Here is a 16,127-nt window from a genome sequence, read left to right on the forward strand (position 1 = left end):
GCTTCTACCCCAAAGGCACAGTGGTATCCACCTGCTCTAAGAACTGATTTTCCTCCAGGTTTGCATTTCTACATTAAAGCACTCACTAGGTCAAATGGCATGTGTTGTAACTGTTGATAATACATCTTTTATAAATGGAGATTTAATTTTTAAATGTGTAGAAATAAACCATTTTCCCCTTGCTTTGGATTTTTCTTTAAAAAGTATAGCACCATCAAAGATGTCCTCTCAAGCAAAAATCCTTTTCAACAAAGATGAGGCATATTGGTGAAGAGTTCGAGTTACATAAGACTATGGAATTTATGTAGTCTGAGAATAAAAGACAATCACCTTCAATTTTACTTAAGACAGATACACATAAATTCTAGACTAACTCTTCTCTTATTTCCTGCACATATCTCCTACTTCTTTCAATTTTCAAATTCAGCTTGAATGATAAAAATACAAAGAAAGGCTAATAGGCATATGGTGATTGAGCAACAGGGTCAACCATCATCAAATGTGTGCTAGCTTAAGAGCAGGCGGTATTACTAGAATTCACTACTTAATAGCTCAACCCCTTCTCTATTACTGCTTAAAATGAGATTTAATTATAATGTAACTTTGGGCAAGTGACAAAACCTCTCTGGTCCTCAGTTTCTTGATCTGTAAAATGGAGATAATAAAAATACCTATTGCAGAGGGTCATTGTGAGGTTTGAAACAATTTGTGTCTCTTACTGAGTGGTCCATAACTGTTAGCTCTCACTAAGGTTAGCTTTGTTATTAGCTGTTGATTGTTTTACAATGTGCCATGGAATATCTATTATTGCATTTAATTTATTATTTTTAATTCTGCTTCTTTCCTGAGAGTAAGCACTTCTGGTTAGCACAGACCTCATTAGCTCCATGTTAAAAAAAAAAGTAGAATTAGATGAAAAGTCAACTTCAGAGCAAAGGATATATTTTATGTACATATACTATTTAACATTTTATTTCCAGCAACAGCTTAAAAAGAGTAAGTTTTACATGGATCACTTCCTCTTCTGGTCCCAGGGCTGAGAATGCACAGTTCCTCTCAGAGAGACTTTTGATTGTGTTAGATAAATCCAAGAACACCATTACCTGGTTCCATTATACAGGCACTGTTCCAAGGCTGAGGCTTATTCTAACTGGCCATGGGTTAGAATCTGTAACTCCATCATTTAAAAATAGACCCAGTAGGAATGGCGTCATTTGAAGCCCAAGAAATAATTACAGACAAAGCATTTTAGTAACTTCCTAAAGCCTGAATATTTGATCTGCAATCACATTCTTGAATTTACCACTTGTTAGTATGGACTAAAGTATAAACCTTGTGAAGTACCTGCTTTTCTTTTACTATTCATCTCTTTAATGGTGGGAAGAAAACAATAAAATTTTAATTGAGTTATCCCTCTCAGCACTGAACAGTGGTGGACAAAATCTATACATAACAGCAAAATAATTGCACTGTGGAACTGGCCAGCAGTCTTGCCTGGCCTACATTTAGAAGAAAAGGATACGAGCTAGCTTTCCAATCTATTGGAGAGGATAGATCAAAACCTTCTAGAGGAACTACTTCAGTGTACAACAAGTATCTAAAGTGGTTTCTTATTGTCACTAATCTAATTCTTAAAGCTGTCAGTTAAGATATTCTCCTTACATTCTGCCCTTAAAACTTGTAAAGAGCAAACCAAGAACTGGAGAAAGTTAAAAAAAAAATCTACAATCTACTTGTTAGCACACCTTCATGCCATGGTGATTTGATTAGTGATTTGATAAGTATAGATTACAACCTTGGACTTAATACAGGGTGGCCCACTTTTTAAAAGGCCCATTTATAACAAAGCTCTCTCTGTTGGAACTGCCAAGAGAGTTTTAAAAAAAAAAATGCCACCAGTATCAAACACTTTTATTTAGCCACGCATTGTAGAGCAATGTAATTGCAAACCTGGAGAGCTACATCTTAGGACAGTTCTACTGATTGTGTGATTATAAACAAGTCAAGAAGATTTTCTGATTCTCATACTCTCTGTCACTATAATGAAATTACTACCTGCTCTCAAACTACTCCACAGAGAAGACCTAAAGAATAAGGAACACTATATAAGTATTGCAAAGTGCGATAAGCTTCTTGGATAAGAGACTCTAAATGTCTTAAGAAAAATGCACAGATTATCCCTATTAGGGTAGAATATTTGTAACGAAGATTTAGTTACTACAAACTAAAAAATTATTGAATTCTTACAAGTTTCAAATATAACACTCACCACAGTAGAAAGGGGAAAGACAACCTACCCCATGTTCCCATCCATTAGAAGAATCGTGTTGTATATGTGAGAAAATATGAAGAGAAAGAGAATTGTGCTGAAGAACATTGTCATCCACGATCCATGATCCTCTCGAAACATTTTTAACCGAAGCAACTGACCTGCAATATAAATATTATTGGAAATCAGTGTACACTGTAACTCAAAATCCATACAGCTTTGCTTTATTTTAGTGAATCTCTATTATCTCACAAATACTCTGAAGCCTTTGCCCTAGCACTTGTCTTATGGGTGAAACCACTATCTAATGTCCTTTTTGCTCTTTTGTACATAAATAGTGAAGTCCAAGACAACTCCCATATCATCATCCTAGAGCAAACAATACTAGTATGAGAATCTGGTATACAGAAATCATTCACTAGGCTGGCATGAAAACAAATTAATTAGAACACTATTACCTGCTATTTTTATGTCACAAATATGTTTTTGGTTCATTTACTGAAACTACTTAAGTAAGGCAAATGGTAACGATGTTGCATAAATTCCATATAATTCCCTTTTGCTTCCATAGAGCCATTCCCAGTACTGGCCAGATGATAAAACCAAGTCATACTTCACTTATAAGAAGATCCAGTTGTTAAAGGTACATGAAAACATGGACAGTAAAAATAAAGTTTCTGTCGTAAGAGACAGAAGGCTTAGCATTACTCTTAGCTAAAATATCATAACCACATACAGGCTGGTGCCCAAGTCTGTGGGGTGTGTGGGGCCTGGTGGCGTGTGCATGTGTTATGGAGTTGGTATGGCTCCTAGCAAAACATAATTTCTACCTGATACCTAAAATTCCATTTAGAAAGACAATGGCTAAAATTGGAAAGGATGGCCAATTAATCTATGACAAAGGAGGTAAGAATATACAATGGAGAAAAGACAGTCTCTTCAATAAGTGGTGCTTGGGAAAACTGGACAGCTACATGTAAAAGAATGAAACTAGAACAGTCTCTAACACCATATATAAAAATAAACTCAAAATGGATTAAAGTTCAAAATGTAGGACTGGAAACCCTAAAACTCATAGAGGAAAACACAGGCAGAATACTCTTTGACATAAAATTGTAGCAATATTGTTTTGGATCTGTCCCCTAAAGCAAAGGAAATAAAAGCAAAAATAAACAAATGGGATCTAATTAAGCTTAAAAGCTTTTGCACAGCAAAGTTAACCATCAACAAAACGAAAAGACAACCTACTGGATGGGAGAAAATATTTGCAAATGATATGACGGACAATGAATTAACACCCAAAATATATAAACAGCTCATACAACTCAACATCAAAAAAACACAAACAACCTGATTAAAAAGTGGGCGGAAGGCCTGAATAAACATTTTTCCAAAGAGGACATGCAGATGGCCAACAGGAACATGAAAAGATGCTCAACATCACTAATCATCAAAAAAAGGGAAATGCAAATCAAAACCACAATGAGATATCATCTCACACTTGTCACAGTGGCCATCATCAAAAAGAACACAAATAACAAATGTTGGTGAGGATGCAGAGAAAAGGGAACCCCTGTACACTATTGGTGGGAATGTAAATTGGTGCAGCCACTGTGGAAAATAGTATGGAGGTTCCTCAAAAAACTAAAAACAGAACTACCACATGACCCAGCAATTCCACTCTTGGGTATATATCAAAAAAACCCCCCACAAAAACCCTAATTCAAAATGATACATTCACCCCAATATTCATAGCAGCATTACTTACAATTGCCAAGATACTGAAGCAAGTGTCCATCAACAGATGAATGGATAAAGAAGATGTGGTGTATATACACAATGGAATACTACTCAGCCACAAAAAAGAATGAAATTTTGCCATTTGCAACAACATGGATGGACTCAGAGGGTATTACACTAAGTGAAATAAGTCAGACAGAAAGAGAAATACTGTATGATGTCACTTATATGTGGAATCTAAAAACTAAAACAACCTAGTGAATATAACCAAAAAAAAAAAAAAGCAGACTCAGATATAGAGAACAAACTAGTGGTTACCAATGAGGAGAAGGAAAGAGGAGGGGAAATACAGGGGTATGGGATTAAGAGGTACAAACTATTGTGTATAAAATAAGCTACAAGGATATATTGTAAACCACAGGGAATAGGGCCAATATTTTATAATAACTATAAGTGGAGTATAACCTTTAAACATTGTAAAACAGTGTATAATATTGTAACATATAATACTGTACATCAACTATACTTCAATAAAAAAAGAAAAAAAGAATGTTAAAATGCAAATACTTCAAAGAGGAAAATGTATTAAGATGAACACTAAAGTAAAAATTACTAGTATCATAATCAGTCCAGATAAATATTTTGATTTATGATAAAGAGAACTGAGAGCACTAGTATCCTGAAAGGTGAGAAGGATTTAAAAAAAAAAAAAACAGGATTAAGAAAAAAATAAACATAGGTCACCCTGGCTTCTCCTAAGAGAAAGTTTATCTAAATAATGATGAAGGAGATGATTCACATATAGGAACTACAATTCAAATAGGGTAGGCCTGAAACCTTAACAACAAAATTTCTCACTAGAGAAAATATTCCCTTTTTTTGATGATATGTTAAAGGTATGGGGAAAATATGTATATTTCCATCTGTAAATGGTCTCTCTCTAGGGACAGATAGTAGCTCTCATGTAGGCCACTGAGCATAGGAAGAAATCATCTTTTAAGATTTAACTACTAATTTTCCCTTGTCCCTTTCTTTCATTAAAATAGCACTTCAGATTTCATTTGGAAACCAGGCTCACAGAAACACTACCCTAGCTAGAACTTTAAATGGAGCAAAAACGGATTTGGTTACATTATCTGGTTTCTTGGCCTGCACAAGAGAAGCAAAGGACAAATCTGAAAGTCAGGGGGAATGTGAATTATAACTGAAAGAAGAATGTGGAAAATGTTCTACTGAAGCAAAGGATACTAACGCTGCAAATTACAGCCTTACAGAACTTGTTGATTAACTGAATCAATAATTATAGAAAGCCAGGGATTTGCACGTCTCCACACAACACATTGACAGGAATATTATAAATAGATATTTAACACAGAATGCTTGAGAGTAAAAAACCCATGCCATGAATATCTTAAAGCAAGCTGTAGAGAATAATATTTATTCTTTGAACAAATATTTAATGTGTGCTTATTGAGCAAATATTAAATGTGTGCTTACATGCCAGCTGTGGTTCTAGGTGCTGGAGATACAGCTGTGAGCAGGGTAGGAAGTGTTCACAGTCAACCATCATTTGGATATTTAATGAAAATGTGATCTTATTTTAGACTGATTTGACTCAATGTTCCCTTTGCTGCAAGTCCTTCAGCCTTGACCTATTTATTTAATTCAGCAGTTGATATTGAAGAACTGCTAAGACCAGCAATTAGAGTTCTTGGAAAATTTAAATGCGAATTTCTTTCTTAACGTATGCATATGTCAAAAAATTCACTAATGGATGTACTTTAAAAGTCAGATAATAATGCTGGTGAGTTAAGAGTGCTTTGCAAATAAAATACAGTGGGTTAACTGTACATGGCTGAAATAATACAGAGTTAGTAAAATGAGAAATGTGACAGTACCATTTATGCTGTCATTGCCAAACTCATTGCCTGGCACTAATTTCAGTCATTAGAGTCATTAGAACAAAATGGCAGGTTAACACGGCTTGCAATTCACTTGAAACACACAATAAAAGTACTGCAATATATTAAGGCCAGAACTGGTGTGACCTAAATGTTGAGTCAAATCACATTAAAAATTTTTCCCATAAGCTACTTCAACTTAACTCATTGAGTGTCCATCCTAATGATAGAAAGCTGTATACACAGATGGCCATCAGCTGACTCCCCATGCAATCTAATCAAACTAGGAACCTCAGAGTTACCCCAGGATGTCACATGAAAATGCACTATCTCCTCCCCTGCAGTGTGACCATATATTTGGTTTCCCTGGGACATCAGTGGCTTATAACTGTTGTCCTAGAATAATTATTAATAGCGCCCCCTTCCTTTCTGAAGTGCACTGGTTTGGACAATAAGTTATACGCCACCTTTCCTATAGGTCACAGAATTCAGAGTTTTTTTTAACACTTTAGAGGAGTTTCAGGAGATAACTGAGTGAAAACAGTCTTCATAGGTCAACAGAGGTAAAAGACATCACTAGGAGGGGTACATTTCTGACAAGGTGATAACGACTTTTATTTTAATCATAGATATATTTGTAAATCTGAGTGTATGTTTATGTTACTAATAAAATCTGTCTTGCACTGTATGGACTATAATCTTTGATATGGTCAAGGTAATTGGAAAACAAATCTTAAAACAACCTGAAGCGTCAAGGTGGTACACAAGCCTATATCTGTGTTGGAGGTTAGGGTTGGAGGGCACAGGGATTAATTGTTACGAATGTTGATTAAAGTAAACTGAAATAGCTTAGAACCTCAGAATCTTTCCTGGAGATACAGTAGGTTTAGAACCACTAAGACGTCATAAGTTTCTAACAAGGATAATGACCTAAAAGCATATTTTAAAATATATGATGAGCTCACATATACTGTGGAAGACAGAGGTAGATGAGTGTAAGAGAATTACAGAGAGATTACTTGGTTTCTTGCCTTTTTTGCTGCTGTGTTCTCATCAGCAAAATAATAGAAACGAACATTTCCTTTGTACCTCACAGCCAGACTTTTATGCTAAGTTCTGGGTTCCTTTTCTTCAGGCATAATTTTCACAAAGAGGCCTTGAACAAAGAAATAAACTAAACAATCTCAGAGGAGAAGGAGTAGAAGTGTTTATGCTTCCAGGGAAGAGACTAATGTACTCCTGGGAACTTGTTAAGGCAAGATTAAATAGGGTGAGGGTGTCTAGATTCACTGAGGATACAAAGATTTTGGCCTCCAAGGTGACAGAACCTCATTTGGGTTTGATTCCATGGATGCTGGTGAAGGCCAGAGTATCAAGGGTCATGGCCTTGGAATTCAGGTAAGGAGACTGAACTGGCCCCAAAGGAAGGAGCCAATAGAGCAGCCGCCCACCTTCGTTAGGAACACAGTGACCTGGTTAGGATGGTGGAGGTCATCGAGAGGACGTGACAGCTGGCTGACCCAGGAGTTGGACCTGGGCAATCAGAGGTTCCTCACCCCCACCCCTGGCCTTGGAATGTACATTCTGCCCACTGCACCCCCAGTGGGACCGTTTTCAAGAAGACAGTCTTGAGAGAGCAATGTATTATTGAGACCATCTGCACAGAATATGTGACGAACCCAGTTAAGGCCTCTGTATAAACTTTTGACCCTGGTGGGCAGGTATAGAGATCTACTTGTCTTGCAGCCACTCAAGACAAGCCTCATACATAAGTTCATTTGCTTGCTAAACCTACCAATCTGGAGCAGTCTGCCTCATTCTTTGGTCTGTCCTTTCCCTCCAAGAACGGGGCCAGTTTAAGATTTCACCCAGGAAGTTCCTGAGGTTGCAAACCTACACTCTCTTAGGTGGCACCATTGTGCTAAAGAAGAGGCAGAAGACCATCACCCAAGCAGCAATGGGAGAGGGGAAGACAGGTAAATGCAGACTCAAGGATTTGTTTCCAGGACCCCTATAAGCCCTGGGACTGCTTTAAACTTTAGATATAAAAAAGATGATCTAAAATATTACCAATTTTGTACTCTCTGTTCACCTTGATGAGCGGGAAGTCCAAGCAAGATTTATTTAATTTAGAGGGAAATGTATGGCATTTCACATACTACCCTGACCAGGAAATATGAAAGCAGGCATTTTCCTCAAGAGGACGCTAAACTGAAGTTAACACTACTATCCATTAAGTCTTCTGCTGCAAAATATCCTACATATGATGCAGCCCATTATAATGTATACATAATGTGTACATGCAACTACTTAATGTATACATAGATATACATAAGAAACAAATGTAATCTGCAGTTATTTAAAGGAATATATTTAATTTGTTGGGGTCAAAAAGCAGTCAAAATCAGCATAGCAGGCATTTAACATACCAGTAAGAATATTTTCTGTTGCAAATAACAAAAACAATGGTTCCAAATCCTTGCTTTTAATCACTACGGAACACTTGGACTTCAGATGTGCTCCGAAAACAGTGTTACAAAAGATATAAGTAAATATCATTTTTAAATTAAAAAACAAAAATGAAAAATAAAACAAACAAAAAACTAATACCAGCTTAAACTATAAGTCTACAGGCTTCTCATATTTCCTAACAAGGATATTTGTTCCCTGAACAAAAAATAGTTTTCTCCTTACTATAAATGTTTAGAAACTAATGTAGATTTAGTTTAACTAAACAATAATATGACTTCAAGAAAGGCTTTATCCAGCACTCAGACAATATGACCAAGGTTTGATTTATCTGCATTTTCCAGCCCTGTTCCTTCAGGGTGGGGTCCCATCTCAGCCAGCTCCTCCAGCACATTCATACATACTCTTTGTAACCCTAAAATGACTGTAGCAATCCTGACGAATATGTCTTCATTTTTGTCTGGGGAGGAAAGCATACTGCTTCTGCGCTAGCATTTCTTGAGAAGTCATGTGATTAAATCTACTTGGGCTTGTTTGGGTCCTGAACCAATCACCATAGCCAGAGTTATGAAAAGCAATGATTAACTAAGTCTATGTCACATGCTCCACTCCTAGAGCCAGATGAAATTAGTTCCCTAGCGCTACATTGACCCACAAATGCAAGGCAAAGTATGGCAAACAAGTTGAAAAATGTAGAGCCCTAAGATGAAAGGTCCCTGGGTCCTTGAATCACTGCTTGGAACAGAGGTGCCTGCCATGTTTTGGGCTTAAGGGAGCGAGAAATTCAATTGAGATGTAGTCAATTCTATGTTTTGTAGGGTTTTATTACTGTAGTTAGCATTGTCTTACCAGATACAAGATGACCAGTGAATAAAAGGCCCTTAGATGGTAAGAAAAAATGGGGTTAGAAATAGCCCAAGTGAAATCTTTACTTCTTTTTTTTTTTTTAATGTCCCTAGTACTCAGCAAAACACATGGTAAACTATTTATATTGGATGAAATACTGATGGGCAGATTCTAGAAGGAAAATTAAGACCTGTCCTCAAGTCCTCCAAAAGAAAAATTCTACAAGTAAAATATGCAGGAAAACACATCTTGTTGGCAGTGATGTAGTCATCACTCAGACCACTCAATCTCAAAGGCCTAATGCCCAAGACTGTCTAGTTTGCTGTCTACTGTGCGTGCACCACACCTGTCTACAAGCTGCAACACAGTGAGGCCATATTTGTCTTCCTCCCCTGGTGTCCCCATGGCACTGACACATAGAATGTCTTAAATAAATAAATATTTGCCCAATAGATTAAAAAGGAAGGGACACACAAACAAATCAACAAACAATATTCCACTGTATGACTAAAAGCTCTCTGTCTTTGTAAATCTGGTGCCTACCGCACCCACCCTGTGAGCCCTGCTGTTCTTCAAGCTTCACCTCCTCCTCATTTTCTCCCCATAAATTAACTACCTCCTGAGATCTATTCCCTCCTACTCAGCATGAAGCTCCTGTGTCCTTATCAGACTTCCTTTTCTGCAGCACCCTTGTTTCTTGTGCACCCCAGGTTTATTTTATACTTGCCCTTCAAAACCCCAACTCTGATTCAGAGCTACAATTTGTTTTCTCCAATTTCAGTAAACTTCTGTGGAAAAAGCTACACAAACGGGTTGATAAGCTACTACATAATCACGATCCCCAACTTCAGCTGCTACCACAGCACTGCACATTAATACATCCATTTCAAATTTCATCTCAAAACTCCTACTAAGCCTCTTTCACTCTCAGAATATGACCTTAGTCTCAACCTCAAGAAAACATTGCTACTACTAAATATGATTTCCTTCAACCTTCTTCCCACTCACATTCATCCACTTATCTACTTTCTCTGTTATTCTTACTTTCTTCTTCTGTTTTTCTTCGTGCTCCTCCCACAAAAGACACCATGTGTACCTTTTTAAAAACATACCCTCCTCTCTCTTGGTGCCTTGCTTCATCATCCATTCTTTCCCTCTTTTGTGTTTCCAATCTCTCCCACTCTCCGGGTTCTCTTCCCTCTGCCTCTAAAGCCTCTTAAGTCCATCCTATAAACAAGGCTTTCTTGACCTCATATCCTTGAACTACCATCCATTCAACTTCCCTTCTCATCCAGACTTCAAGAGAGAGTAATCTTCGTCAGCCCCACTCACTGAGATCTTACTTGCAATGCAAACACTCTATTGAAATTGTTCTGGCAAATGTTAATGGCCCCCACCATTGCCAAACGCAATAGAAATATACCGGCCTTTAACTTACAGGACATTTCGGCTGCATCTGACACTGCAGTAGCCACTCTGTCCTTTTTGACACTCTACTTCTTTGGCTTCCCTAACACCAAATACTCCTTGTGCTTTTTCCACTTTGTTTATTCTTATCACTTTGGGGGGCATCTCTTCTGCTTGTCACATAAACAATAATGTTCCCCATGGCCTGCCCGCAGTCTTTCTCCTTGTCATACCACTACATGGTCTTGAAATGGAGCAGGACCCTATGGTCCTTGCCACCCCCCCATGTCCTCAGCCTGCCTTTTGTCTGTGGAAAAACTTTAGCCAGAGAATAAGTTTAATCAGAGAGGCTTCCCTGGTGGCGCAGTGGTTAAGAATCTGCCTGCCAGGGCTTCCCTGGTGGCGCAGTGGTTGAGAATCCGTCTGCCGATGCAGGGGACACGGGTTTGTGCCCCAGTCCGGGAAGATCCCACATGCCATGGAGCGACTAGGCCCGTGAGCCATGGCCGCTGAGCCTGCGCATCTGGAGCCTGTGCTCCGCAGCAGGAGAGGCCACAACAGTGAGAGGCCCGCGTACCTCAAAAAAAAAAAAAAAAACAATCTGCCTGCCAATACAGGGAACACGGGTTCGAGCACTGGTCCGGGAAGATCCCACATGCCATGGAGCAACTAAGCCCACGTGCCACAACTACTGAGCCTGCGCTCTAGAACCCGCGAGCCACAACTACTGAACCCCTGTGCTGCAACTACTGAAGCCCATGCGCCTAGAGCCCGTGCTCCACAACAAAGAGAAGCCACCGCAATGAGAAGCCTGCACACTGCAACGAGTAGCCCCCACCCGCCACAACTAGAGAAAGTCCACGCGCAGCAATGAAGACCCAACACAGCCAAAAAAAAAAAAAAAGTTAATCAGAGAAGTGAGAAAATGCAGAAACAAAGGAAAACAGTCAAAGGAGACCAAATAATAATAGTTTAATCATTAAGCATAGTCAAGGACCTTTAGTTCCTCCTTAAGGTCTATAGATAGTATTCTGAGCCATATCCTATGAGCTGTTTTGCAGACACTGAAGCCCCCACCAAGTGGAGGAGGATAACTACATGATGACCAAATTGAAGCCATGAAATTGAAGTCATGACATAAGCTGCCACAAAGAAAGCTGGCCTCAAAGAAATAGGAACAAACCCTGGAACTAAAGATTAACTGTACTTAAAACAACCAAGATGACGCTGGTCAAACCACTGATGACCAATTTCAAGATGACTGTCAGAGCTGACTATATTGTTTCTGCATGTAGCCCCCTCCCTCTGTCTATAAAAGCTCTTGCCCCCTGATTGTCAAGGGGGGAGTCGGCCTTTGGACAGGCATCTGCCCTACCCGCTGGTTGCCACCCTCCGAAATAAAGCAACCTTTCCTTTCCTACCAACACTTGTCTCTCAAGAACTGGTTTTCAAGCTGCGAGCAGCTGGACCTGGGTTCAGTAACAGTCTCACTCACTCTGTGGGTTTAACACCCAATATCTCCAGCATAGACTTTTCCTCCTGATCTTCAGACTGGAAGAGCCACCTACCCACTGTCCTCCTCGATGTCCTACTGCCAATTCAAACTCAGTATACAAAAAAGAATTCAAAATTTCCACCTCTCGTCCCAACACACAGTATACCCACATCTCCAATCTGACCTTTTCCGTCCCTAAATCCACCCCTACTTCTGACTTTGCCATCTTATCATTTTCAAAATAACTAAAGGTTGGATTCATTCTTGATTCTTGATTCCTACACACCTTCCATTTCAATCAACAGTCTTATTATTTTATAAACTTCCATGCATGCTCTTCTCCCATAATTTGGATTCCCATTGTCTCTTAAATGGGACTGTTGCAACAACCGAACTGGTCTTCCTTACTCCAGCCTCTTTTCCCATCTCAATCCACCCCCAATAAATCTAACTAAAATATAAATATGGTCACATCGTCCCTTCACTTTAAATCTTTCAATGATCACTCTTCTCCTACAGTATAAAATTCAAGTTCCTTATCATGGGATACAAGGCTTGACTTGACCCACATTTACCTCTCCTCTCTCACCACTCCCTACCTTTCACTCTAGTTGCATAAACACTAAACAGGTTGCAGTTTCCTATGTTCATGCTGACCCTCTGCCTGGGATACTCTTCTTCTCCCATCACTCAACTAACACCTATATTTCCTGTGGGCCTTAAAATGTAAGTCAGAGATGAGCTCCTCTACGAAATCATCCTCACTGTTAAATATTTCATATATTGGAGTAATCATCAGAAGAGCTTATAGGATCGATTCTCTCAGGAGGTAGTAAGTTCCCTTCAGGGCAAGCAAGGAGGAATGGGTGCTACTGAAGCCAAGTGTAATGGGTTGGATTACATGATTTTTATGATCCAGTCAAATTTGAGGATTGTAGGGTTTGTTGTATTGGTGAGAGACTAGCTCAAAGTCTGCTAACTCAAAAGACTTTTAGTTTAAAATAAAAGAAATTAGTCCTACCCGTTATGAGAAACAATATTCTTTCTTATGTCTTATCTGTCATCATATGCCTAATATATAAGATGAACCCAAAGTAACACACTGACAAGATTCTTTAAAGTTAATATTTAACATTTTAAATATTAGAATATGTGACAATTGATATGTCCTATTTCTTATATCTAGAATAGTAAAGTATAAAGTGAAATTGGATCAGAGCACTTGAAAATTAATAGAACTTTACTTCCAATCAGACTAAAATAAGTATATGAAGAATTCATGACTGATTTGTATAAATTTATAGTTTATAAGAACATGATATTTTTTAAGATTTACTAATTTTAAAATGTCAATAAAATAAAAGTAACTAAAATAAGAGAATGATTCCACGGATGGGACACCAACAAAGAAAATTATCTAACAAAACACACCAGAATATCATTAGGGATGAAGGATATTCTAGTTAGACAAACATGGCTTTATATAATAAGTATAAAATGATGAAACTTTTGTACCATAAGGGCCCCATTTCATTAATATTCAGATCAAATCTTGTTATTTCAGTGTACAAAGAGAATTTAAAAACATTGAACAGATGGTTATCATCCCTTATTAGAAGTAGGTGCTTACATAGAAAATGTTTGTGATTCACTGAGTTCGACAGAAAATCAAATATGAAGAATTGAAATATAATTGCATATGATACTAAAAGTATGCATTATAATATGTATTTCAAAAGGTTCTAGAAAGAAAGGAAAATAAGACCACAGTTAGAAACAGCAAAAATTATAGTATTTTCAGATCTAGGGTTTAATGTCAATTTTTAAAAATGTATGTATTACAATAATTTTGAGTAAAATATGTATCCACTAAATAAACAAATCTTGACATAAATTATTCTCCACAGGAAAAACAGGAATAAATCTTCCATTTCATTGAGAAAGTCCAAATATTATATTTTACTATTATAATATGGCTCTTTCCACTAGATCATTCTTAGAATTAATTGATTTAAATCGCTTATTATTGCTCAAGAGGAAAAAAACATAACTCCAAAAGGAAATAAAAGGCATTCACTTATTATTATCTGTTACTTTTCCTTTTAAGGAGAAAGGAGCTATTGAATAAAATGAATATTAAATTAACATTACATCTTAGCTTGTAGCCTAAGATAAGATTGTAAGATAAGATTTAGCAGCACACTTAATTCATGCACACATATAATATTATAATAGTCTATAATTTTGATGAAATCAATTTGTTCTTTTTTTCTAGGTATCTTCTAAGTGGAATCATATTAAACAGCATTTTTGGAGTCAAAACCCGTCAAAAAAAAAGTAAAAAATAAAATATTTTTGGAAATGATACAGGATGTTATTATCACAATTTTGTATTTTGAAATGGGCGATGGGATAGAAAGTAGAGCTTCCTGTTTTTACACATTAATATTATCACTATTATTATGAAATTTTTACATCATCATTATTATATGGGTACCAGCTTTGAAAAATAATAATACTTATACTTTTAAAATAGGTTTTTATGTAGTGTTGGGCATTCTACTGATCCAACTGAAAAAGAAAAGTTAAGTTGTCAAAAGTAATCCCTTGAAGGCTGCTCCATGGTTTCAAGCAATCCTGATTGATCACAAGGTTTGGACACTAGCTCCCTGATCACAGGTGGAGATGGGACGGGAGGGACTGGTCCTCCCACAACCGTAAATACTGGGAAGGAAAAAACCAGGCCAAAATTCTGTCATGTCACCCACATTTCCAGTATCCTATCATCTGTATCCATGTATACATGACTCCTTCCTGCTATCCTGAACTTTGCTTTCATTCACAGCTTTCCACAAGTCCTCTAACTCAGACTGGCTCCTTGTATTTGCAAACTTGTTGTTTTCTCTACCCATTCCATTTATAGATTTACTAAATTTATAGATTTACTTTTATAGATTTACTAAATAAAGATATTAATTTATCTTTTTATAGATTTATAGATTTACTAAATAAAGATATTTATAGATTTATAGATTTACTAAATAAAGATATTAAATTTATAGATTTACTAAATATAGATATTAAAAATTTATAGATTTACTAAATAAAGATATTAAAAATTCATAACAGTTTCCAAGTTCTGCATATATATGAACAGACTGAAAAATCAATAACTTTTCTAATAAATCAATAACTTTTCTGTAACAGAGGTGAGGTCAAACCATTGCCCCCACGATTTGAGAGGCAGACAAGTGAACACAGGGAGTCACAGCTGACTGCAGCAGAAACTCACGAAAAAAAACTGCCTTGGGAACCAGTGCTAGCATAGGAAGACTTGAACTGTAATTAACGAATTGCTGGAGGGCTTAGTGTGTACAAGACTTAAACTTAAAAACTCCAGAGAAACCTAGCCATAGGAGGGGTAGGAGGGGGGCTCATTTTAAAATGTGCCAGAACACTCTATTCTTCTTTTTTTTTTTTAATTATTGCTTTACAGTGGTATGTTAGTTTCTGCTGTATAACGAAGTGAATCAGCTATATGTATACATATATCCCCATATCCCCTCCCTCTTACATCTCTCTCCCACCCTCCCTATCCCACCCCTCTAGGGGGACACAAAGTACGGAGTTGATCTCCCTGTGCTATGCAGCTGCTTCCCACTAGCTATCTATTTTACATTTGGTAGTGTATATTACTACTCTCTCACTTTGTCCCAGCTTACCCTTCCCCCTCCCTGTGTCCTCAAGTCCATTCTCTACGTCTGTGTCTTTATTCCTGTCCTGCCCCTATATGGAATCTATTCTTCTTAACAAGGACTGCCCTCAGGAGAAGTTACTTCACCAGACCTAACTTGCTGAATTTCAATCAGAACCTAAGTGATCTGGAGGAAAAGAAATACCCAACTCTAGCCCTCTCTAGCCATCCTCTCCCACCTTAGAGAACCGTGGGGGAACTAAGAAGTACGTGTAAGTCCACAGTCCAGAGGCGTAGGCTCACTAA

The 16,127-nt window shown here is 37.5% G+C and overlaps 1 protein-coding gene across 2 annotated transcripts in view; it reads right to left on the reverse strand.

The window, feature by feature from the left end:
- Positions 1-16,127, reverse strand: part of TMEM117 (transmembrane protein 117) — a 529,693-nt gene that overhangs the window by 432,648 nt on the left and 80,918 nt on the right. For both annotated transcript variants that reach the window (XM_079938385.1, XM_079938386.1), the window contains one exon: positions 2,298-2,430. In XM_079938385.1, the coding sequence (XP_079794511.1) occupies positions 2,298-2,430 (133 nt within the window). The remainder of the gene's footprint in view (positions 1-2,297; positions 2,431-16,127) is intronic.

Source organism: Stenella coeruleoalba (assembly GCF_951394435.1).
Source record: "Stenella coeruleoalba genome assembly, chromosome: 11".
In the NCBI taxonomy this organism is placed as follows: Eukaryota; Metazoa; Chordata; class Mammalia; order Artiodactyla; family Delphinidae; genus Stenella; species Stenella coeruleoalba.